The sequence below is a fragment of the Arvicola amphibius genome, chromosome 9 (assembly GCF_903992535.2).
Source record: "Arvicola amphibius chromosome 9, mArvAmp1.2, whole genome shotgun sequence".
In the NCBI taxonomy this organism is placed as follows: Eukaryota; Metazoa; Chordata; class Mammalia; order Rodentia; family Cricetidae; genus Arvicola; species Arvicola amphibius.
This window is the reverse complement of record NC_052055.2, coordinates 74,971,563-74,999,219: the sequence shown is the minus strand read 5'-3', so window position 1 is coordinate 74,999,219 and position 27,657 is coordinate 74,971,563. Positions and strand designations below refer to the sequence as shown.

At 35.9% G+C, this 27,657-nt stretch overlaps 1 protein-coding gene across 1 annotated transcript in view; it reads right to left on the bottom strand.

Moving 5' to 3' along the window:
• Window positions 1-381: 381 nt before the first annotated feature.
• Window positions 382-27,657, bottom strand: part of LOC119823731 (CD2 associated protein) — a 119,141-nt gene continuing 91,865 nt past the window's right edge. The window contains 10 exon segments of the mRNA XM_042055758.1: window positions 382-3,617; window positions 5,561-5,624; window positions 10,661-10,836; window positions 13,149-13,250; window positions 13,898-14,010; window positions 20,488-20,633; window positions 20,970-21,135; window positions 24,891-24,953; window positions 26,262-26,297; window positions 27,091-27,142. Coding sequence (XP_041911692.1) covers window positions 3,576-3,617; window positions 5,561-5,624; window positions 10,661-10,836; window positions 13,149-13,250; window positions 13,898-14,010; window positions 20,488-20,633; window positions 20,970-21,135; window positions 24,891-24,953; window positions 26,262-26,297; window positions 27,091-27,142 — 960 coding nt within the window. The 3' untranslated portion in view covers window positions 382-3,575.

The following is a 27,657-nucleotide window of genomic DNA, read 5'->3' as shown; positions in this document are numbered from 1 at the left end:
CCTTGCCTTTGCCTTGTCATCCATCATGGACTCTACTCTCTGACACCATGAGCCAAAAGCTGTCATTTATAAGTAGCCTTGGTCATGGTTAACTAAGGTAAACAATAACCAATAAAGACTGATACAAGTAGCAATACAATTCTTTTTTATTAATTTTCTTTTAGAGAAAAACATGCTTTCATTTCCTTTTTTAACAGCACCTGTAAAAAAACGAATATATTATTCTGAATGTATATATATATACATATATATATACATTCAGAATATATATATTGGAATGTTAGATTGTCCAAACATCAACTGCATCACATTAATAGCTACTGAAGGCAAGGTAGGCTACACAAGGATAGGAATTTTAAAACTAAAAATATTCATAGCAGCAACTTTTGAAAGATGATTTTATTAAAGTCATTGCACTTGGTCATTTTATTGCTACAGCACAAGGCCATTGAACTGTAACACTTCTCAATTTGGATTGTAAAGATTGTCTCATTCTGCTCATACATTTCAAGTTTAAACGTAAGCATAAACATTCATCAAAAAATCCAGAGTACTTGGAGCGTTTTCCTGTATGTGATCACTGTAAGGGAGTGTTAAACCAGGCCCATTCTCTCTGCACCTTCCAGCTTCCCAGGAAAATCTTGCACAGCTCAATGGAGCTGACAGCTTTATAGTAAGAAATAAGCTTAGTGGTCACAAGCACACCAAAATAACATTGAAATCCCATTAGAAACGTAGTAGTATTGTTTCAAAGAACAGCAAATCTGATTTTCACTAGTAATTTGGCAATGATAGATTCAATGTTGTCTTTTATACCTGTGGGGAGGATTTACCTCAAAATAGAAGTTATAATTATCATTTTGTGATATTAACTTTAGGAATAGTAAAAGTTCCCATATCAAGGGCAAATACTGGCGAATTACTATTTTAAGGAAATCATTTTTTCCCTTTAGTAAGTTCAAGCTTGCTTTTTTTTCTAAATTCTATTGCTAATGTCAGAAAACCAGACATACAGAAAAAAGGAGAACAAAGCCAGTATGACTTCTCTATTCTGACCGAGAGGACAAAGGTGTGCACTGCAGCACTCACTGCCGTTCTGACCGTACAGGCGAGTGCAGAGCACGCACTATCACCATCACTGCCGCCAAAGGAAGACCGTTTCCTTTCTAACGGACACTGGGTCTCTATACCGTACAGGCTGGCCTTAAACTCAGTCCTTTCCTTCCTCAGTCTACAACCTACAAGCATGCAGTCTCCATACATGACTCCAATAAATTTTAGTAGCTCACAAGTATTAAAATATATGTGTTGCCAGGGCCAAGATCACCAAGCAGATAAATGATACATAATAGTTCATAAAGAAACCAAACTGTGCAAATTTAATATACAATAAGGGAATGTGCTTCTATTTTCCTTACTCATGCTTATATCACATAAATTCAGTTTTCTGTTATCTGTTTTTCTATAAGAATTATTTTCCCAATTTTTTACATTTTAATTAGCATCTATGAGCTACATGTTTGTACAGAAAGCGTACACTAGTCACTTGCCAACTGCTGAATATTTACGTTATTTTTGTATTAAAATAACCTTCAATGGGAAAATAACAAAGCTTGAACTGCTGGAACCTTTTCCATCCAGCATTGTGGGGGAAGACAAATCTCCAGTGCAGAAAGCAGGGGGTGATTTCTAAGATAGGATCATTTACTTTCATCTGAAAACTGTCATTAAGAGCTAGTTTATTAACAAAAAGCAAATTGATTCATTTGACTAATCACTTAAAAGATTAAATAATTTTGTCCATCAATAACCCCTCATTAGATGAGCTTAGACTTGAAATGTTAAAATGGCTAGGCACAGTGGTGTGGCTGTCATCCTAGCACATGGGGGGCAGAGGCAGGGGAATCAGAAATTTAAAATCTTTGCTACATAACAAGGTTGACTCCAGCCCAAGCAATATAAGACCCTTTTTCAAACAACCAAAAAAGCTAAAATGCACACTTGATATAAAATTAATGCTGTCCGCAGAAGTTAATCAAGTGTGATTTTGTGTTGGCAATTCTACTATTTTCTACTTCAGTTCTCTTTTTATTTGAAGTAACACAAGACATTTCACTTAAAAAGATTTTTCCATCTTAAGATTAAAATGTAAAGGAAAAGTATTTTTAAGAAGCATGATACCTTCAATCTGATATTCATTTAAATTAATAAAGTAAACTTTAAAATCTAACTTGATTTTTAACAAATAAATCCACTTCCTCATTGTTTTTAGACACGTTGCCGTTAGGTCTGAGCCATACCACCCTGAATGTGGCTGATCTGGTCTAAGATGTTCCACTATTGATTTGTGATGCTGAAAAATGATTAAGAATTCATTCTGAAATGATCTTCAACATGGTCAATTATATTTGATTTTCATAACCCATAATGTTACTATTTGTGAAATATTAACACTCTTTTAACATTTACATAAGTAACAACCCAAAATATTTCTAGGAGTTAGTGTATTCTATTTTGAGAAATTATGTCTGTAAAACCTGAGTTTACATTACAGCTTTCCCAATATGGACCTTCATTCTAAAATTTTGAAAAGATCTGGGTTTAGAGGCTTTGCTTCCTAAGGTTATCACTAGTGAAAACTAAGGGAAGGCTACAAAGAGCTAATACAAGATAATGAAATGAGTAATATTTAAAACTGTAGAATGATCACAAGAATACAGCAATAAGGCTGGTGCTTACATTATTTAACATGTGCTGCAGTGTCTAGGCACAAATAAGAATTAGCATGACATTTTTAGATTCCTTAGGCCACATGAATTGAGAACAAAGCTTGTATTTTCCCAAAGATTAATCCAGTATATTTTAACTAACTTCCTTTAATGAATCCTATAGTGGGAGCATTATAGAACACCCTACAAGTTTAATTTACTTTTATTATTTCATTAACGATTCATTATGCATGGGTGAGGAACCTCGTAATTAGGAACTCCTATTTTACCACGAATGTACAAACAGCACTGCAGACACAGGCACAACAGTGTAATCCTAGGTAAGAAGCTAAAAGTGTGTGTGTGTGTATGTGTGTGTGTGTGTGTGTGTGTGTGGTGTATGTAGTGCATGTATACAAGTTTATGTCCTTATGTATTACAGGAAAGCAGTGATTCTAGTTACTATAAAGCTAACCCGTCCATCTCAAATAGTTTATCTTACAGCTTATTTGTAAAGATAGTACGATATTTATAGTATAGAACTCTTTAAAAATAATACAAGTTTCAATAAAAAAACTATTGTGAACTTTCATTCCTTTTTATACAGATTCAGTAGTATTTTCAAGCAAACAACATAAATGTTTGCTATCCCAGCACAGTAGGAAATAAGGCCTCTTTTTTCATATTGGCAAAACAAAATATATATATATAAAAACTGTCACACTCCCTAACTTTCCAGTAATACCACAGTTCATGTCCTCTCATTTCTTCGTCACAACACCACATCTGCTGTCTTAACAAGTCAGATAAGTTCATAGTGTTGCTCCTAAATCACTGGAGCATTAAGAACAGGGGGTCCACACCACCTCAAGAAGACAGAACAACTTTCTTCAGCCTTGCAATTTCCACCTAAAAACAAAACATAAGTTGTACAACATCAAATACCTTTAGCAAGGTTTAAGTAAGACTATCTGTACTACATGGCCACACATTCCAACCTATGAATTCTGATTTCAACATCAAAATCTAATTCTCCAGAGTGCAAAAAATAATACTGTTAAATAAGAGTGTCAGTAGGAAACAGAGCAGTGCAAGTTCCTAAATGGCCAGAAATAAGAGAAAGTAGTTTATTTCTTTTAGCTAGAACAACAATGCTAAATGATACAAGCATGAAATAAGTACTGGATAAAAAAACCTGAAACATGTACACACCCCTCACACATGAACACAAGGAAAAATCTCTTGAAAGGAAAGAGAAAATAGAAAGAACGCTGGGCCACTGGACCTAGAAAACCTTTTATAGGTGATAATGGAAAAAATGTGACACGCAACAGAAGCTGAAGAAGAGACTTAGATCCGCCATCAGCAAGCATAACCTAAAATGCACAGGGTTGAGGCTGGATGTGGTGGCCCATGTTTGTATTCTCGAAAGGCTGGAGCAGAAATATTGTAGTAGGTTTAAGGCCAGTCTGTCTCAAGAAATCAAACAAACAAACAAAAAAGGCCGATTCCAAGGTAAAGAATCTGAGATGAAAAATTAAGGACATTTTTAGGGAGCAGAGTGAAATCTATCTATGTCTGTCTTGTGGCAAACGAACCCCAAATAAAAAGTGAAAACAACTACAGCAGATCAAGAAAGGCTTTGTCTTATCAGGAGCACAGGAGGAATGAGTATTTTCATACAAGGAAACAGGGTGCCAAAAGGAATCAATGGAGTTGTGCTAACTGATAAGGCACCTTCAGGACAACATACACTGATCCCAGAGAGCTATGGAGGATAAGGACTCCCACGGGGCAAAGGATGAAGGCCATGACTCTAGCTGCATCCCACTGCTATACCATGACCCTGTTTCACCTGTGTAGTAGGGGTAATAATCCTCATTGTTCCTTGAAATATCTAAGCACACTGGATATGGAGCTGAGAAGTAGCCCTCGGGTAAGTCAGGAAGTTGAGAAAACACACTTTCTGATCCTCTGACAAGATAATGAAGGTAAGTAATGAAGCAAGGTAGGAGAGGGGTGATGGTGGTAGTGATGAAGGAAGAGAAGGCTCAGCAGAACACAGTAAAGAGAAAAACAAGGAGAAAAGTTAAAATAAATAGTGTAACTTCCAGCTATCCCCAGAAAACAAAATAATGTAACCTCTCCAGTGGCAAATGAAGTCAGTGACACAACCTCTTTTCCCCTCAAGGTGAGGTGGGGAGGGGGGAGAGGAGAGAGAGAGAGAGAGAGAGAGAGAGAGAGAGAGAGAGAGAGAGAGAGAGAGAGAGAGAGAGAGAGAGAGAGAGAGAGAGAGAGAGAGAGAGAGAGAGAGCGCAAAGAAAACAATAGCATTTATTTAACTCAGACCCCTCAGATACCAGGTGCTTTCCACACTGTCCTGAGTTAGTACTCAGAAAAATTACTGAGCTGGGACTACAGCTCAGCACCTGAACTTTTTCCTTAGCAAGCACAAAGCCCCATGTGTGCTTCTCAAAAACAGTAAGAAAAACAATCTTTTTAACTGCATGAATAAAACAATGTTACTGAGTCCACAAGAAATGTAGATTTAAGAAACGCTCATTTGCCGGGCGGTGGTGGCGCACGCCTTTAATCCCAGCACTCGGGAGGCAGAGGCAGGTGGATCTCTGTGAGTTCGAGACCAGCCTGGTCTACAAGAGCTAGTTCAAGGACAGGCTCTAAAGCTGCAGAGAAACCCTGTCTCGAAAAACAAACAAACAAAAAAAAAAAACAAAAAAACAAAAAAGAAACGCTCATTTGAGGCAGGCAAGCACAATCTGTAGCAGAGCCAACCACACAGTGAAGAGAGGGAACACAAAACCTCACACTTTCTAGAATTGGAGATGCATTACCTCTAGGTTACTCCGCATGGCCTTCTCTTCTTCCAATTCTCTGCGTAGCTTTTCCAGTTCTTTCCTAAAGGCAAAGTTTACTGTTCATATTCACAGCTAAACAATCTATTTCACTGATGATAACTGGAGCTGTAATTTACACACACTTACACACACACACACACACACACAGAGAGAGAGAGAGAGAGAGAGAGAGAGAGAGAGAGAGAGAGAGAGAGAGAGAGAGAGAGAGAGAACAATGACCATGTTCATTTGAAACTTTTCAAATTCTTTAGTTTGAGTATTCAATGTAATATTAAAATCAGTACTTTCTACTCTTACAGAGAATCTGAGTTGTTTCATCACTTATGTGAGGGGCCCTACAACCACTCCTAACTTCAGCTCCAGCAGAATCTGATATCCTCCTCTGTCCTTTGTAGGAATCACAACCATGTGCAGAAACATATTATAATAAAAATAAATGTCTTTGGTGTTATTTTATACCTCCCCATATAAATAACACTAAAGACCATCTGAAAAAGTCATATAAAGTTACTACTGTAGCGGTTTCAAGGTGTGTGAAGGTGGGGTAGGGCATTAAAAGAGCTAAAATGGGAAGATGGGGCTGGAAAAATAGCTAAGCGGTTAAGAGTACTGGCTGCATTTACAGAAGACCTGGGTTGGTTTCTGGCACCCACATGGGCATGGCAGAAACCAGACGCCTCAAACCAGAACTCACTGCAATGAACATTTGCAAGTAAACATATATGGACTAAAGGGTATACTTTGTAACTCACTGTATCACACTAAAGCTTCCATGATAAGATTTTGCTTTTCATTTTTTTTTTTTAATTTTGATATTTTCCGGGGGTGGTGGTGGTGGTGGTGGTGGTTTACAAGGGTCGAGGGCAGATATGGAAGGGTGGAGAGATGAGTGGGACTAAGATGCATGATGCGAAATCCACAAAGAATAAAAAGTTAAATTAGAAAAAACATCACCAAAAGAGTGACAATATATCTGAAATAAAGAAATTAAGCTAGGCAATGGTGATACACATCTTTAATCCCAGCATTTGGAAGGCAAAGGCAGGCAGATCTCTGAGTTTGAGACCGCCCTGCATCCTGGTCTACAGAGCAAGTTCTAGGACAGCTAAGGCTACACAGAGAGAACTGTCTTTAAAAAAAAACAAAATAAATGAATAAATAAATTCAAAACAGCTACGGACAAATACAGAAATAATACCTGGCTTTTAAAAGCAGTTCTCCATAATCGCCTATTACACACTTTATAGGCTGGACACTCCAGCACGCAAAATAAATGCCAAAGTGACAACTGAACTTCAAGTTCCTCTCTGTTGCTTTCAACTAAATATTACAGTAAATTCCCCAAGCTAAAATATTCCAGCCAATAATCTATATTTTTAAATTCATGTTGTCACTTTTTCAATTCCTTCTAATCTACATTTTCTATACGGTATTTCTATATAGTATTTTTTATATATTTTCTATACAGTATTTCTGTAAGTATTTTGGATCATGTCTACACAGTAATTCTGTATTTATTTTGTGTTGTGTTTTTTCTTTTTCCAGAAACTGTTTTGAAATATATCCAAGCTGTTAAATTTTACTTTTATTTTTCGTTCTTTCTTTTTTAAAAAGAGTATAAGTAGTTTATTTACCAAGTAGAAATCCATCCAGAGGTCATAGAGTAAGCAAACTAAAATTAGATAGAGTACTGACTGAATTTTTTCACTTTAAGCTGCTATTTGATACTTGAATATCTAGTGTTTTATTGGCTAGTTGCTCTGGGGTCACAGAAAATAAGGAAGGAGAACTCACATCCTAATAACATCACTAGGATACTACAGTAAATTTCTAAATTGACATGTTCAGTTTTTTGCCTTTTAACATTTCCTAGATAAAATTTATTTATCTCCACAGATAAATAGCTTAAAAATTCTTGCAAACTGGGATGGAGAGGTGGCTCAGGTACTAAGAGCACTAGCTGCTCTTCCAGAGGACGATAGCTCAGTTCCCAGCATCCACATGGTGGCTCACAACTGTTTGAAGCTCCTGTCCCAGGAGATCCAATGCCCTCTTTTGGCCTCTTCAGGTACCAGGCAAACAAATGATAAAGTAGACAAAACATCCATAAAAAATAAATTTTATTATTTTTCAAAATCTATTGAAAAATATTCTTAAAGAAAACATAAAAACCTGGACCTGGCAGTTCAATCTTCAACTTTGGGAAGTAATGACAAGATCAGAAGTTCAAGGTCATCCTCCACTATGTAATGGACATGGGTGTTGGTTCTGTCACTAAAAAAAAAGCAAGGGTTTGTTTTTCTCAGTAACCAATACAGCCTCACCAAGGAAGAAGCTCAGGAGCTACTGGCAATTGACGGCTGCTGAAAGAACAATCAGTTCTCTTCAAGATTTTGGCCCGATGGCTTGTCTATGCTCCAGTGAATGACCCTTGACCCTTGTGTACTAATTGGACCCAATGAGTTACTAAAAATGAGTAAATAAAAGGGCATGTAGTTGAGAAATGAATGATGTAGTTGAGAAAAGGATGATGACTTAGAAAGGGGTAATAAGAGGAGAGGTAGACATCATCAAAGTAGTTACATACATAGACACACACACTCATGTATGAAAAATACATATAAAATAAAGCTGTGATCAATTCCCAGATCCCACATGGTGGCTCATAACCATCTATAATTACAGATGTTGCATGCTCACGGTCTCTTTTTCTCTCTTCCTCTCTGTGGTAGCCTGAAAGTATTTGGGGCCCATAAACTCATAGGGAGTGACACTATTAGGAGGTGTGGCCTTGTTGGAGGAGGCTGGATGACATGTGCCTTTAAGCTAGACCTTGAAGCTGGAGAGCACACCTTTAATCTGGGCCACATCATCTTCTGTTGGAAGCCTGTTAGATCCTCTGCCTACATGCCACCATACTCTCCTCTGAACTAGAAGCAAGCCCCGAGTTAAATGTTTTCTTTATAGAGTTGTAGTGTCTCCTCACAGCAACAGAAACCTAACTAGCCCCCCGCCCTCCCCCCCCCCCCCCCCGGGTCAGCAGAACACGACACTGGGGAATCAGCTCTCTCCTTCCATCATGTAGGTCTTGGACACCAAGCTCTAGTCGTCTGGAGCCATCTCACTGGCCCCAAATATATCTTAAAACAGTATTTTTTTTCTTGGTTCCATATTTTAACTTTATATACAAGGAGTAACACTATGTATATTTCTGATTTGTTCCCACCTTCCATTTTACAGACTGACCGATACTGATTCATGTAGCCACAATCATTCTTCATTACTGACACACTGTACATTTCTCAATTAGTATACCAGTAAGTATTGTTTATTCCTTCTCTTGTTGTGGCTCTATGATTTCAGATTTAATAAAACAACAACAACAAAAATCCCTGCCATGGACCTTCATTTTTCCAGAGAAATTTGAGATGCTGAAATAATCTTTGGAAAGATTTTTAAAATATGTAATTGTACATAATAAAAACTATTGTACTCATTCTACAGATAATTTAAGAGAACATACAGGCAATTTATGTATGCCAAGTGCTACTTCATTAAAAATCCTAAATTTGGGCTAGTTATGGGGGCACATACCTGTAATTCCAGCACTTGGGACAATGAGACAAGAGAATTAAGAGTTAAAGTGATAATAAATTTGAGAGCACAAGGCCAGATGGGGCTACGTGATACACTGTCTCAAATCAGTACACCTGGTACTCAATGTATAAAACAACAAAATTTGCAAGTCAGGAGAATTTTATAACTGGTGGGAAGTATTCATTTGTAGGGGAATGAGCATACAGCTTCTACCATGTGTAGTGCAGAATTTATGAAATCCTTTCCGAAACAGATCAATCAATGTACTCAAGAAAGACCTGACATATCAAATGACTAATTCTATAATCACAATATATTCAGTAAATAATATATTTCCAGTAGTTATCTTAAATAAAATTTTTGCCCCCCCCCCCATCTGCTATGTTTAATTTACTTTTATTTTGTTATTTGATGTAGAGTCCCTCTACACAGCCCTGGGCTAACTAACCTGGAACTCACTGTGTCAATTAAGGTGGCCTTGAACTAAAAGATTTTTCCCTACATCTGCCTCCAGAGTGCTGGGATTGAAGGCACTCGTCACTATACCAGGCTCTATTGATAATACCACCTTTCATAAAGAATTCTATGCGTTGTGCAAATTAAAAGAGAAATGTTAAAATTAGACTCAGGGTCTAAGCATAAATCGAATATCCTAGTCTAGGAAATCCTTTGGGGAAAAAAGGTAGATGATGAGATGGGATGAGCATGCTCATCCTCTTTTTAATTAGATTAGCCGACTTTCATCTGATTTATTTATGGGATTTGCAAGACTATAACTAAAATATCAATAGGTGAAAAGATGTGCAAACCAATAAAGAAACATGGTTTTGAGTGTGGGCTCTGTCACTGAAGAACTGCAATTGTCAGGTAAATAGGCTTACTTCTACATCCTGATTTCTTCATTAAAACACGCAAGATTCTACAACAGGGCATCTTTTTGAACTTTCAGAACTCAAACTTTTAATTAGGCATGTCTACTATATACCATATCAAAAACTTTCAGGGCTGTGGACACAGGCCAACAGTAGAAGAGGGCCTTAGCACAACACTCTGAGCTCGATCCATAACACTAACAGACAACAACAAATACTTTCCGAGTTCACAGAAGGGCTTTCGCGATCTCTTGTGAGTTGGCACCCATTCATTTTGTAACCACCTAATGTAAGCCTAGCAGAAACAGGGGTCAAAGTCCTCTAAGAGATAAGTATGAAGATCTGGATCCTACCAAAAATGCCAATGCAGGTTTCTCAGGATTTTCAAGACTGACATCAGTGCCTGGCTAACTCCTGGCTAAGCACACAGGTACATAGAGACCTTCTAGAACTGAACCACTGGAACAAGTTTTCCAATCAAGGTTTTTGCTGAGAGTGCTATAACAAAATGTTTACATAGGAGATTAGACCTTCCAATAACAACAACTAAAAGAAGTCTTTGAACATGTTAGGAGGGGTGGCTTAGGAGAAAATAAGACTTACTTACCCATGATCTTTTTTCAGTGCCTCTACAATACACAGTAATTCAAGAATCTGGGCCCTAAGTTCATCCAGGGAACTTTTTTTCCCATCATCTGTTTCTGCTTTAGCTTTGAGTTCTAATGGAGTTAGGAAAGCAGATGTATTTACTTTAGAAGCACTTGAAGGTGTAGAAAGAGATGGCTGAAAAACATAAAAATTTTCTCATTATGCTTCTGTTTATATTTAATATTATATTTAAATTCAGAAGATTATGTTTTGTTCTGGTTTTCATTTTTAACACAGGTCCACATGTAGTCCAGGCTGGCTTGTAGCTCCAGATCCTCATATATTAAACTTCTAATCTTCCTGCCCCCACCTCCCAAGTATTGAGACTACAGTTTATACATTATTGGGGATTAAACCCAGGGCATGCTAGGCAAGCACTCTGAGCTACATTCCCAGGTCACGATACTTTTACAAAAAGAATACAAACAATGAATGAAGTATATATTAAGCAGTCCTAATCTGAAAATCCTCAACCTTAAAAACTCTACACCAGACTTTGCTTCAAACTGCAAGCATGTTTAAATATAGGTAAGGAATTACATGAGACAAATAAATTTTATGTATACTCATGAATCCCAGCCCCAAAATACATTTAAATACATATCTAAAATTTTCCAAATTTCTGACTTCAAGCATTTTAGAAAAAAGATTTTCAACTATGCTTCAGGGTAAATGGGACTCACTGCACTAGCTGCGGACTGCTTACAGCATGACTGTGAGTTCCAACCAGAACTTCAGATTAGGACCATCACTCAAACCTCACTAGACAAGCTTCCTATTGTAAATGGCAATTAAGGCAGAGACCCATATATAGACAATGTGCAGAGAATAAGAAAAGTTGGAGTACTCAGTGCTACATGGGATGTCTATGTCACACCCCTTCCCTCAGGGTCCAGGGACCTAAGCAGAAAAGGATGCAGAAAGATAATAGGAGCCTGACGTGGTGGATGACTTCAAAGACAGGAAGAGTTTTCAGGACCCAACAGGGCAGGTGCACATATAAACTCATACAAACTGGATAGTATGCACAGGACCTGTACAAGCTCAAGCCAGACAAAATCCCAGCTCAGGGCAGATGGGGCATATAGTCTCAGCCTGGCAAAGATGCTATATGCAATTAACAGGTGCTAGGATACACTTAGCTTCACAATGGAGTGAAGCTAGGTGTTTCTGGACCACACTCCAGGGCAAGCCCCATGCTCAGGTGTAGTTGGACAACAAAAACTGGACTCTTGTTTTCTTGTGGGTTGCAATGATTTTGTTATGACAGAAAAAATGTGAAGTTTGGTAGGAAGGGAGGTGGGTGTGTACATGTCTGGGAAGAGTTGGAGGAAAGACAAGAATATGATCAAAACGTACTATCTGAAATTCCCAAAGAATAAAAATTTTTTAAAAAGGTAAATGGTAAAAATTAAATTCTAAAAGCAGTTTGGTATATTCATTGCGGGGAGCAGAGGGGTGTGTGAATAATCAATAAAAAAATGATCTGAAATATAGTGGTTTTATTTGTTTAAAGGAAGGAGATAACCACTGGCTTATCTAATGGATTGTCTGCCTAGTGAGCATCTACAAGTAAAACGGTATCAACAGTAAGGTGCTGTTTCAATCTTTACTGTTACAAATATCCAAAGCCTCACTTAAAAATAACTAGGAAGAATTTAGTTCAGTCCACATGATTTTACTAAAATCAGTATTTTTAGAAAAGTTTCAAGAGACTGCTGACAAGATAGAAAATCAGATTAAATATATTTAATTAATTCAAGAAGTGGCCAAATATTTTGGAATGAAAATAACTAACCTTACTTATATATGTAATTCATAACAAAACTATCTTCAATGAAAATAATTAATTTTAGAAAAGAAACATGAAATGAGATGGATGCTTCTGCCACTCATTCCAGCACATGCAGAATGCTTAAGAGAATGCCAAGAACCAAACTAAAGAATGAATAAACAAATCATGATTGCCAACCTGCTAACCCTCAAACGTAATTAGGCTGAAATTTTCTGGGAGTTGAGCACAATCCTACATACCTATGGAGGTGGAGGCAGGAGGATCAACACAAGTTTGAGGGAGCCTGATAAACATATGAAGGGACAGACCCAGGCAAGGCCACATAGAAACCCTATCTCAAAAAAAATAAAAATAAAAATAAAACAGGCCCCACCCCCGAATTATTTTAGGTGAACTAATTCCAGAGTGTATATTCAGTAAGAGAATGAAGCAATGTACAGACCTATGCCTTGGAAATAACGAAACACAGAGTGCATTCTTTAAGTGCTTCTACTATGAAAAGAGCTGATGTGACTGAAACTTAATAATTGAGAATTACTTTATTTCTTGGCAGAAGACAGAAAATAATCTTTCTAAAAGGACGCCTTAAATTTCCTGATTGATGACTATAACACATCTTAAAAATTAACAACTCTAGGCCACAGTGGTCTACCTTTGAAGAGACGCTTGTGTCCTTTTTAAGCTCCAACGGCTTTAGGTTGCCACTGTCTTCTTCTTTTGGTAACTTCAATGTTTTTTCTGGGCTTTGAGTTGGCTATGTTTAACATAAAAAGAAAAAATCAAGACACAAATTTTATAAAAAGGAAATTTTAAGAAGCACGTGCACAATACAGCCAACACTCCCACCACTTAGCTACTGCTGCTCCCACTGCTCACGGCTGGACAAGATGTCACAGAACTTCAGTCTGAGTAATATTTTGATATCTGAAGAGCAAAACCAGCTTTCCTCACAGAAACAAAGCTTTTTCCACCGAGGTAATGTTAAAGTTATGCTGTGCGGATGAACTAGTATAATAACGCTGAAGTAGATCTGCATTCCAAACAACAGAAAGCATGGAAAGAAGTTCTTCAGCTGCGAAGAGAAGGAATCCCAAGAGGTGGGTGAGTACCCCTTCCCCGGATGGATCTGCTGCTCACTTTTCCTCACTGCCCTTGCTGTGCTGACTGAACAAAGTCCCTGCTCCCCATTGGCCCTGTGCTCTGTGACTGTGGTCTTAAGACAACTCTATTTGCTGACTCTGGAATCTTCCATGCAAGACTCTATTATTAAACTGATCATATCTCTTTTCCTCTATTTTCTTAAAGAACCACAAAGCTGTCTTTCATCTTTTAAAATTAGATGTGGCTATAAATCCGCTCGTTCTCTTCTGTCTACGTTTTCCTAAAGTAAGGGGAACTCACAGAATGTCCACCATTGAAGCGGCCAGGCAACCTTCTTCCAGGCATCTTGGGTCTATTTGCAGTGAGATGTAACAAGTTCTCTGAGGAAGCTATGTCATCAAAATTTACAGTATCTAAAATAAAAATGAGTATTACCAACTAAGAGAGTTACTCCTTCTAAAAAGCAAAGAATAGTATTTCTGGTTTCTTACACTGAAAAAAGGCACCACTAAGTCAAAAAGCTCACAAATTGATCAGTGCTTTATATATGCATTTGGAAAACAACATCCATGCTCTTAAAAAAAAAAAAAAGTCAAGATCCCTTAAACCATGTAAGACCTGTTTCCAGCTCAACAACGTTCCTACAGGAAAAATTCTGTACCACGAACTACAGTAGAATAAAAACTGTGATTTGAAATTCTCACATTTTTAAAAACCTATTTAAGTTCTCAATTAATTATAACTTAGAGAAATTTTACATGTCCAATATTTTAAACTTTACACTATGGACTAATAAAAAATTTGAAGGACTACACTGTATCTGATACCCTATTGCTTTCTATGTATTCTCAATGTAAAGTGAACTTATGATTTAATTACATGAATATATACGGATGTTATAGTCAGGCCTCAACGTACGACGTAAGAATATAAGCTAGTTTTATATCTAAGGCAAGTAAGATAACAAGTGCAAGTGCTTCACAGATCACTAATATGTTTCTCTGCCATCAAAGGTTAGTTGCCCTTTGACCAAGTAATTGTGTTTAAGGGTGTATAAGACATACATGGTAATTCATACCCTTTAAACAATGGTTTGTAAAGCAGCTAGAAAACCTTAAACAAGTTGTGATTCCTCTGAAGCTCAGATGTCTATACACAGCACTGAATCTTTTATAAATTCCTGATACTGCCCTGATTGATCTAACTTCCTGTAGCTCAGATAAAAAACTAGGAATATTACCCACAGTCAAAATATCCCAATCTTCCAGAAGATTGCTTTTCCTTATTACAATTTGTCTGACAGTTGTAAAACTTAACAGACACTTACATGTCCAAATAAAATGATTTGATGTTTCTTTATAAAAGACCTAAATGTACTCATCATGGTCAACCTCTTAAGTTTAATTCATCAAACTTTATATTCAAAGTAATCTACAGAATATTCATTTAAGAGATGGAAAACACAAGGTAAAAAGAATCATCACTTTGGAAATGTTCACGGTATAACTGAAGTACTAGTTTACTATTAAGGTTTTAATAGATTACTTTGTGTTCTACCTTGGACAAATATATCAAAACCGATGCTACAATTAAAAACAATCAGTTTAATTGTCTGGTCTTTTGATAATTTTAATTATAAAATATAGCAAACCATAGAAAGAGATAAACAACATTAGTGGAAATGAATTACATAATCTAGAAGGTCTGGTTTAAATGTTGCATATATCTCATTCTATTTATAAATATATTAAGAAAAATAATTGGAATAAAAATATGGTAAACTGATCAATGTGCACTAGTGACCTATGGGAAAACTCTGAAAAGTAAAACCCTAGCATTTTGACCAAAGAAATAATTTTCAAATGCATATTTAAGCAACTTGCAGAGAAAAAAGAGAAACAAAACAGAAAAATATGGAATAAATTAAAATAAAATGAAACAGAAAGGGTAGATTGTTTTAAAATGTAAGTTTATAAAGAACAATATACTCATATAAAATGCCTTCATATGTCCAATTTAGGGTTACAACACCAAGACAACTTTACCATTCTAAAACTCTCTCAGGTTCTCCATTTATAATATCAAATAAAAGATAATAGTGCACATTTTAGATTTATGACATACCTGAGCCTTTGTAAGTGATGCAAGATTAATTAACAATGGATTGACACTGTGAAAATGGCATAAAGTCATCAACTCTAACAAGCATATCTGTCACTCTGACAGAAACTTACACTTCTGTATGTTCTAAGGAAGACAAGGACAGGCTTTTAAGAGCCAAGTGATACACCAACTGTAGGAGAAAATCTGATTTGTGTGGTTGCCAATTTTTTGAAGCTATATTACCAAAAGAATATTTTAAATTATAAGCAAGAAAGGTTTTTAAAAATGAACTTCAATTTATTTTAAAATGGAAAACCAAAAGGGTTAGAATAGACAAACAAACACGTACACTTTTAGCAGAGTTACAAAGAAAAAGATTGTGTGCACCACCTACTTATACTGAATATACTACTTTGATTTCTTTCATAAATTGTTATCTTACCAAAATGGAGAAGGGTAGGATAATTTCCTGACACGTAAGAAGGGAGGAAACATGGCAAACAGGCTAGGAAACAAAATCTGGAAAGAAAAGTCAAGGATAGGAATGTCTAGAAAAAAGACTAAACCAAAAAAATTATTTTACAAAGCAGGAAAAAAAGGAACAGTTGTAGATGAATAGAAGCATATCAATGTCTAGCAACCAATGTTATCTGAACTTACACAAAATGTGTACTTATTTTAAATTTATTCCTTTGTCTTTCAAAAAAAATTTTCAATTACTATTAATTTCAATATACATTAAGATTTTTAAGCCCATTATATTACAATACCAAGACAGTTTCTAAAAGGACAGCTTATCACTGTAAAAGGCCAAGGGTGCGAACCAAAGTCCTCACATCTCAGAAGACAGCTGTAACTAAACCAGCACCATCCTCCAGTCAAGGCCCAGGGTTTGCTGCACTGCAGTAATCAAGGTGATTTCAATTTTATGACATTTTAAAATAAAAAAGTGCCAAATAGCAAACAGTATCTTTAAATTCTTCACTATAAATGTAATTCAATGCAATCTGTGACAACTCTCATTTTAGAGAGAGACAGAGAGACAGAGACACTAAGAAAGTTCTTAATGCTAGCTTTTGCTTCTTAAACTTTAGTATTTTAGAAAAGTGACTGTTAACTGATAAATAATTGGTAATACAGTGAGATTTTCCTTAAAACTAATTTTTGATGAAGCATTTGAAAAAAGAACGAAATTAAAGCACAGGTACTAACAGCTCTACCATCTGTAGTGCTGATTCATATGTGTGTGTGCATATATATATGACCATACTGGTAAGGGAACTGAAATTACTTCATACCATGAAAATAAAACTAAAAAAAAAAAAAATATTCTAGGAATGACTTTCTCTTATTTTTTAAGAGCATCTACATATATATATATATATATATACACACACACACACACACACACACACACCAATGTTTATATTATGAAAATGTTTAAATTATGAAAATGAGGTAAAAAATCATGTTCTTCATAGATCAAAGCAGAAAAAGAATAAGATGGATTTAAAAACATGGAGGGGCTAAAGAAACAAAACATTCACAGTATCCTCCATATCCGTTGTCCAGGAAGACAAAGAATAAAGAGGCTCATTTGATTACAAGTTAAGCAAGAAAAATGATCCGGGGGATAAACCTGCTTATTAAAGAAAAACCACAGTTTTAACACCAAAGTCAGCATGGTTTCAACTACACTAGTTCAAGCCAAATTATTTAAATGATAATGGACCTCTCAGTAAGGTTTTGTGTATGTTTAACATTCTCTTTTTTGAAAAGATAGATATTTTATATGACTGTGGCTGTGTTGGTTATGTGCACATGAATACAGTGCTCAGGGAGGCCAGAAGAGGATTTCCTATCCCCAGGGTCTAGAATTACAGGGAGTTGTGAGCTGTCCAATGTGGATGCTGGGAACTGAACTCAGGCCTTCTGCAAGAGCAATATACTCTCTTAACCACTGAACCATCATCTCTTCATCCCCTAACTTTACATTTTCTGAGACTTAAAAACCAGGCTCTAGCCTAATGCCAAGCCCCAGGTTGTACTCAACCCAAAACTCACAAGAGAGGTAGAACATTTATATAAGAACAGATTTTAAAATCCCCAAATTGAAAACGCTCAAAAAAACAAAAAACAAGCCTTTGAGTGGCAACTTGATTCTATCAGTAGAAAATTTCACAGTTGGCCTCAAGGTACAGGCAGAAATCATAGTCAAAACAAATGTACACTAAAAATATTATCAAATTACCTTAAGAAAATCCATTTAAAATTATACAGAGTATATGAAACTAATTTTGTTTGAAATGTTTGTAAGAAGCCATTTGCTGCCAGCCATGACACCTTTATGCTAGCAAAGAACATGTGTCTAGCATACTTCTAAGGATGTAGCAACTGCTCAGTAAGGAATTTGTACTTAATTGCCAAAATTTGCAACTACTGAAGATAGAGCTAAGTGTGGAACACCAAAGATTGCCAAATTAAGTAAGAAGAATCAAAGACAGTTGCTAACTTCCTGCCTTGTGACCATTTTAGCATCTCTATACTACTCTTTACTTACTAAAGAAAGAAAACAAAAACTTAAACCAAAAATTTAGCTTTTCACATTCTATTCCACAAGACCTATTATACAAAGAGTAAACAACTACCACTGATATAAGACAAACATGTAGACTTTACTTTCCAACCAGGAGTTTAAAATTCTTACATGAACTGTTTCTGCAAACATTAAAATTTAAAAAACCTCTTAATAGATGTACATAGAAAGAGAAAAAAGAAAGTGAAAACTTGAAGGCTTGGAGAGATGGCTCAGCATTAAGAGCTGTACTGAAGTTAGGCACATGCCTTTAACCCCAGCACTCTAGAGCAAAGGCAGGTGGACCTCTATGAGGTCGAGGCCAGCCTGGTCTACATAGCAAGTTACAAGACAGCCAGGGCTACACAGAGAGACCTTGTCTCAATCAACAAAATAAAGAGTGTGCACTGCTTTTGGAGAAGACCACAGTTTTATTCCCAACACCCACAGGAGGCAGCTCACACATTACCCCTCAACTTCAGCTCCACGGGGCTGATTTGTCTCACTTCCATGGGAACCTGAACTCACATAAGCATGCACACACAGACACACATACATATATGTAATTGAAATATTTAAAAAGTCTTTTTTTTTAAAAAGCTGAAGCTTATTTTATCTAAAGTGTTTTGAAACTTCTACTAGCTTAAAAATCAAATACAACATATAGTCAAGAGTCACAAAGAAACATGAAAAGAAAATTCCACTCCCAAAACAGCCATCAAATTTAAGACTTTTGTGATAAAGATCACAAAAATTGGGGTAATTTGAAGATAATACAAATGGATGCTTTTATTTAAAACATTAAATTTGTATAAGTAACTGGATTTTCTTCAACTCTTACTTTTGAAAACATATTTCTGGTTATATTTTGAGTAAACAAAATATGAGCTGTGACAATTCTATCATTTTACTAACATCTATAGAAATAATGGATATTTTAAATCATTTTGCCATTTTTTATTTAATAGTAAATAAAGTCAATTTTTAGCAAGTAAGACACAATATATTTTAGCGAACTTTTCTAAGCTATAATTAGCATCACAATTCCCAAATATTTGGTAATGAATGTAGCATCATCCAAAGAAGGAAGGATGCAAACAGGACAAAGGGATTTACAAAATATTTAAAGCAGACAAGCCTCTGCATTGATGAACTGAAAAGACAGAAGAAAAATTTTAAATTCAATAGTATATTTTATAAAATTATGGCAAAAGGTCTAAGTATAATTACCATTGAAGTTTAAATGTAAATATAAAATGTCAGCACTGAAGTCAAAGACTATTATGACACTAAACATTTATCCACATGCAAGGACTTCAGCACTCTCTCACTCATGATGTATACATTGATGTATCTGTACCTGTTTACAAATAAAATGGGGAAACAGCATCTATTTCCTAGAGCTACAATAAAAATAAGAAAAAAAAACACATAAAAAGTCCTTTGAAAAATGTAACTAAAAAGAAATGCAAAATACTATACAAAATAATATCCATAACCATAAGGTAATGACTATCTAACACTCTTTGCAGGTAGAACTTCACCAGGATGTCTGTGCTTCTAGCTTTCCACCTTCCAACTATACCTGGACAACACAAGATAGCAAAAAAGTCCTAAATCTTAAGAAACACTATTTAGCAAAAGTGAAGCTAGTTGGATAAAAATATTTTCTAGCAGATAACAAAAGTTTCTCCAAATGAAGATAAAAATTTAAGTTTTACAAAATATGAATTTTTGCTAGCACTGACCTATTATCCCATTCTTAAAAGCGTGCATGCAGGTGCAGACGGTGGCCAGAAGAGGGCTCAGGTCACCGGGGTCACAGACAGTTGTCATGTAGATTCAAGGAAAGGAGCTTTTCCTTTGGAGGAGCAGCCAGTACTCATAACCATCATAGGCCTCTCTGGCCCCTTGTTTTCAAATATTTAACACCAAAATGTACTCAGCTCTGACTAATTTAGGAGATATTGTCATTACATTATGAAGACATAATGAAGTACCAAACCTGTCAATCTTGTTCATTTTTTGATCATCAGTAAGAAATCCCTGCTCAGACAGAATTATATTCTACCACCTTATATTTTCTACTCTTAGCTACAAAATTTTAAAGTCTATTTCAACTAGCTGACATTATTTCATACACAAATTTTTAGTTTCTAAAATCCATTCTGACTCTTTTATTAAAAGCAGTATCTTGTCCATTCCAGCTTACCTGTTTCTTTGGAATTTCTGACTATGAAAGCATCAAAGTCTACTGATTTTGGCCTGACTGGCAATGGTTCAGGGTCTAGCTTTGGTTTTGATACTGGCTCAGCTTCAATCTTTGAAGAAACTGTAGTAGAAACGTCTCCATTAATTCTGAAATGAGAAATCATGCAAAAATTATTTGAAGATAAAATAGTGACTTAACGACATTAAAGATTTTTGTGTAACATAATACTAATTTCCATCTGTTCTGTAAAACTATGCATGAACATAGACTTCTAATCCTAAAACTAATCACAACAAAATCAGAAATGCAAAAACAGTTTAAGTGAATTCATTTATCCTGATGTAAGATTAACATTTAAAGAACTAATAGTCTACAAAGAAATAAATATATGGAAAATAGATACTTAAACTTAAAAAGGCAACAGAGGCCTTCAGGTCAAAGTGAGTAATGAGCACCTAATTTTAAATCAGGTTAAAGCTTACTTGGCTGCTGGTGGTGGAGGAGGAACTGGTTTGTCTGGTCGCTTTGGGTACACTGTTCCAGGAGACTTCAATAAATTATTGGCTTTGGTAGGTGGAGTGGGCTTTTTGGGTGGGACTTGAGGAGCAGCTGGTTTAGAGGGTTTCTGTTCCAGCAGTGATTTTTCATCTGATGATTAAAAAATATTTAAATAGTCAAAACTATTTAGTTTTTTTTTCCGGCAAAGATCAATATTAACCTTCACACTGCGTATGTGTATAAGCACATAGTTTGAAAGTTGCACTTTAACATGTCTAAGAAACTTTTTTAAAAAATTTCCCAGTGGAGCCAAAACTCATTAAAAACCTGATTACAAATATACATGCTTTTTGATATGCTTCTAGCAACCTTGGTTTGCTATTAGAGGTAGTAACACTATTTTAGTGAAATATTTCTTTTTTGATAGAAAAATGCTTAAGCAGTATTATAATGGTTGTATAGCGCATTCATTAAAACCAACCTCACCAAAAGAAAGGCAGCAAACACATCCGACAGACAGCACATCCACTTCCTTATTTTCAAGTACGAAGCACAAATACTTAACAGAACATGTGTGATTACACAGCACAGATCCACATAGTAGTATGACAGACACAATTAGAAAACAATAAACTTAGGACCAGCACTGAATGACTATTTGTCTTCAAAAATAATGCATATAAAAGCCTACAAATAATTTTATGAAATTTCCTCTTAATCAGAAGCTGGTAAATAATAAACTTGAATCAGTATCACAAGACACAGCACACCTTCTTTAAACAAATTTCACCTTAAAATAACAAATATAAAATGTAGGGTCTGGAGAAAAGGCTCAGCAGTTAAGGGCACTGGCTGCTCTTGTAGAGGACCCAGATACAGTTTCTAGCACTTACACAATAACTCGCTGTCTGTGACTCCAGTTCCAGGGATCTAATGCCCTCTTCTGACCTCCTTGGTACCAGCCATGCATACAGTACACATACATACATGTGGGCAAACACTTATTAAATCAAAACAAATAAGTATTACTACCTCTATTCTACAATGTTTAAATAGAGCTTGTTTTAAAAAAAGTAATCTGTCAAATTACTGATCATTATTCAGAAGTCTGTTGTTCTGTTTTTGTTAAAGACAAGGTGTCTCTATGTAGTTTTGGCTGTTCTGGAAATCACAATGCAAACCAAGATGTACTTGAGCTCACAGACAGCCTTCTGCCTCTGCCTCCCAAGTGCCTCCCTTGTGCCACCATGCCTGGCTAAAAGTTTATTTTTATATGGCCTCAAAATATAGCAACCATCCCTATACCACCAGGAGAAAAATACAAAACTTCCTATTTCTATTTCATAATCAAGAAGAGCCCTTTATAGAGCAACAGCTAGCTAAATTTGAATCTCTAGAAAATAACTGAAAAATATTTTAAGGAAATTGCATATAGGGCTCTTAGCTTAGCTTAGCCCTCCCTCTAGTCCACTGCCATTCTTGGGCATCCTTCTCCTTTCTTAAGAAACTGCCCTATCCTATTTCTAACCATGTGTTCCTGATGCAATCCTTTGCCGAAACACAGGAACCTGGAACTGCTTGCCCTCTGAACTCAGATCTGCAGCTCTGACTAAGCATGTCTGCCCTGAAACTATGGCCTTCCTCACTGTTCCTCTGACCTCCACATCTAACTTAACCAGCATGACTTATTCTTCACCTCCCCTCCTCCTGGCAGCTCTCAAGATTCACATCATACAGGCAAAGCCTCACAGTAATTCCAAAGCAAATCTCCAAGTGCTCCTTTTGTGCAGAACCCCATAATACTTTGGCACTCTGCACAACTGACTTAGTATCCCACCCTAAAGGTCTACTCTGTGCCTTCAACTCTGCATCAAGGTTCTGTCTGACTTTTTTCCTGCAGCATATAACATGCCTTTAGGACAGGCTAAGAAGCTAAACAAAACTCAAAACAGATCACAAACCCTAAATGTGAAGACAAAAATATAAAATTTCCTACAATATAACACAGAAAAGATCAAAATGATCTTGAATATAACTTAAACCAACGGTGATAAGGAGAGAACCAACTCTCAAAAGTTGTCCTCAAATCACATGCACAACTCTACCACTGACATACAAATTATATATACATACATAATAATTTCCTTAAAAAATTTAAACTTCAGTAAAATAAAATAAATAAAATTTCTGTTCTATAAGAGAAATAGGACACACAATGGAAAAAGAAGTGTTTGTAAAAAACACATGTAATAAAGGGTAGCTACTCAATAAACAAAGAACTCTTAAACTCAGTAAAAAATGAACTAAAAATCTAACATACATGTCACCAAAGTTGTCAAGCACATGAAAAGATGTTCAATATCAGATGTCATTAGGAAAGTGGAAACCATGTGACACCATTACACAGCTACCAGAATACAAACACAAAGCAGAGAAAACATTACATACTGCTGAGGACACAAAACAAAGTTTCACTGCTAGTAGGAATACAACATGAGACTATGTGGGAATAGGTTGGCAGTTCCTTAGAAAACTAAAAATACCCTTACCAAAGGATCCAGTGATTTCATCATTGATATTTATTTAAATGAACTAAAATGTATGATCAAATTAAACCTGCATACATGTTTATAAAATCTTTTCTTATAAGCGCAAAAACTTAGAACCAATCAAAATATTCCTCAGTATACATAGGCAATACATACAGACAATGAAGCATTAGTAAAAGCAAATGAACTACCAACTCATGAAAAACCATGGGTAGATTTTTTATATATATATAGTAAATTAAAGAAAAAATAAAAATGATTATATACTACAAATAATGGGAGATGCAAAGGTATAGAAACAGATAATGGAAAAGTGACTGCCAAAGGTTAGGATGGAGGATAATCTAAGAGTAGAGAACATTCAGAATAGTGAAACTTGAAGTACAAGCCAGACAAGGAGCTATAGTGAAACTATTCTGAAGACAGAATGGTGGATACACGTCACAACGCACTTGTCCATCCAACAAAATGTACAATGCACAGTAAATTCAACTGTAAGAACTCTTAAAGATGATGGCATGTCAATTATAATTGTAACCACCAGTCATAACCAATACACTACGCCAATGCAGAATGTTTATAGTGAGGAGAATGAGCCAGAGAACTTATAGGGGTTGCACATGGCACAGCACATGTGTGGAGGTCACAGTCAACCTTGATGCGGGGGGTCCCATGAATCAAACTCACATCATCAGGTTTGTGCAGCAATGTACTTTTGCCTACTGAGTCAATCTTGCCAGCCCTTGGTTCAGCTTTCTGTGACTCGAAAATATAAAATGTTTTTTGACAAAATACATGATATCTAGGAAAAACTTACCAAATTTATGTATGAGATTAAAAAAATACCTAGTAATCTCCATAGTTAAATTCTAAATTTTTTTTAAATTTTCATCAAGTACCTAGTTTTTTATAAGTAATATGAAACAGATACTACATCTTACTGAGGAATTCATTTACTTCTTTTTGTTGTTGTTGTTTTTGGTTTTTCGAGACAGAGTTTCTCTGTAGTTTTGGAACCTGTCCTGGAACTAGCTCTTGTAGACCAAGCTGGCCTTGAACTCACAGAGAATCTCCTGCAGCCTGCCTCTGCCTCTGCCTTCTTGAGTGCTGGGATTAAAGGCAAGCACCACCACCGTCCAGTAAAGTTCATTTACTTTTTTAATGAATGTAAATTATCAGTATGATGAAAGATTTAATTTTATACCAGTTTTATACAATATTCATTCCTAGAAAGCTCTTAGCACTGCAAAGTAAGTACCAACAAGTACATAAAGACCGTGTAAATGATCTATCGTGGTCATGTTTCTTTAAGACACAAAGAAAGGATTTGCTGGGTAAGGGAGGAATTGGCCTTACCTTTTTCTTCAGACTTTAGAGGAAAAGCTTTCTTCTCTGCAGCTAACAGGTCAGGCTTTGGAGCTGGCAGTAGGGAAGAAAGTGAATAATAACTTTTAAAAAATAATATATAAGAAAAGAACAAAAGATGGTCATTTCTGGTACTTAATTAAACATCAGAATTCAAATTAATTTCTTCATCTGTACTTGGATTAACATGAAAAATCATTAACGTTCCTTGATTTGGCATTTTTATCTTATGAATGCATATATATTCATTACACTTTATTTGAGTTACAAACCATATAATAGGGATGGCATGATAGTAACACACCTGAAATTACAGCACTCAGGAGGTAGAGGCAGATCATAAGTTTGTGGCTAACATGAGCTATCTAGTTAGCTCAGGTTTCCCCCTTCAGCTACACTGTGAGATCCTGGTCTCAAGAAACCAAAAGCAAAAACCCAAAGCAAAAGAAATGCACAATACCTCCAAACTATATTTAGGTATCTAGGAATACTTTGCGTAAAGAAGCATTTGTTCAAAAACTATGAATAAAAAAGTAGAGTGTGGAGACAGGTGTCATGGCACATACCTCTAAACCCAGCATGGAGAGGCTATGGCAGGCAGGTCTCTCTGAGTTAAGTCAGCCTGGTCTACACAATGAATTCTACACTAGCCAGATCTACATATTGAGACCCTGCCTCAAAACAAATAAATTAGCAAGAAAGACAAAGTAGAGGAGGGACTGATGGCTCAGCAGTTAGGTACACTAGCTGTTCCTCCAGAAGACCCAGGTTCAGTACTCCCACATATGTGGCAAGCTCTTTCAACTATCTTTAACTCAAAACGTAGGGTGGATCTGGTGCCCCTCTGGCATCCATAAGCACTGTATGCACATGGTACCCAGCACATGCAGAAAAAAAAAACAAAATACATAAAATTTAAAAGAATAAGTAGAATATATATTTCAGCCAAGTCATTTTAAAATAGGTTTAAACTTGATAATTTGTATTAATTCAATATTCCTATTTACTAAAGTATTCAAATTATCCCAAAGATCCTTATTTTATTTTTGGAGACAAGTTCTAACTATACAGCCCAGGCTGGCCTTGAACTTAGAATCTTAAAATGCTGGGTTTACAGATATGTACCGTCATGCCTAAGTAGGATCCTTATTTTATATAATTTGTTCTTTTAATGAAGAATAATGCATATGAACATTTAATTTTGCATAGATCTAAATGCCTTAATACTAACTTTAATTGGTTTTGCTAGTAATAAAATTCAATGATTTACATTAAATTAAACCTTATTATTTTGTAGCTTAAAAATATGAAAAAGTAATCAACAATGCATTTTTTTTTTTTTTTTTTTTTTTTTTTACAAACCTGGACCCTTTACAGGAGGAGGTGGTTTCTTGGTTTCTGAATGGGGAAAAGTTAAAACTGATTAGTTATTTAAAGTAAAAATAAATTCATATAAATTATATTGTTTCTCATCTCATGCTTGCCAAGAATATAAAATACTTAACAACTAGGAAAAGTCACTGAAAAAATATTATTACAACAAAGATTCCTGGGTCAAAAGCTAGTCAAATACTTTTCTAAAAAAAAGAATTAAGTTAATCAGGTAAAGAATATTGGTGAGCAAAATTTTTTCATCTTCATCTAATTAGTCTTAGATTCCAAACAAAAACTTGCCCCTTCTTCCAGCTCACGGAACCCGAGGACAGAAGGTTAGGCCTTGTGCCCGCTGGTGCATCGTGCAGGACTGTATGGAGGTAGCCAAGCGGCCTTCTGCTTTACCAGAGGGACTCATGCCTAATATCTCCCAACCTGGTCAAAACACATGGAGTGGGAGGGTCATAGGCCCCAGAGGGGAAACTACAAATAACATTTTCTATACGGACATGATAAAAAAAACTGTCCTGTAAATATTCCTATTTATACTCATAGAGTAGTGTTCTCTGCCTTAAAACAGAGTAGCTTCTGCTTTTCAGCAAGTCATAGATAATGCGAAGACTCCTAACAGGATAAAGTGCCAAGAATAATCTACTTTCCAACACTCAGCACTAAGTTGTCCATGTATATCATACCCATCAAGGCTCAGAAATCACAAAGAAGTAGGTGCAGAAAGAAAGAATGTAAGAGCCAAGAGGTGGGTAGGGCATCTGTGAAGAGCTGGCTTTTGGATAGGAGGAAGGTATTCATCCATGACCTCTCCCTAGGACTGAGCCCATCAGCATGGCACCCATCATGCCCCACTCCCACTGAGGAGCAGCTACAGGCAGTAATGGTTCCTAGGGTTGTGAGGTGTCATTCTTGGCTGTGGTGGAGCCACTGGTTAATTTGCCCTTCCTCAAGGCTAAAGCAAATAAAACCCCCATCCACAGTCAATTCTTAATTAATACAGTTGGTTACAAACAAAAATGAAAATAAAAGGATTTCTGGGATGGAAAAGGATTTGCTGAGAAGGGGGACGAGGATGTGATATAAAGAGGATAAGCAGGGGAATATGATCAATATTTACATGTACAAAACAGGAAAGAATAAGTTAAAAACTTAAAGTACATATGAGAAATAAAAATAAAAGAGTAATGATACACCTAAGATCCATTCTCATAAATAGTTAAAAGCAAAGGCCTCCTTTCCCCTCATTTCTAAGCTTTTCAATTAACTTTAAGACTTAATTTAGTGCCTTAAAAATGTTTCTAACATTTTTAATTGTGTTGCTCCAAATAACGAATAACTAGTAAGTTATATAATAAAAGCAGGAAAAATGCTC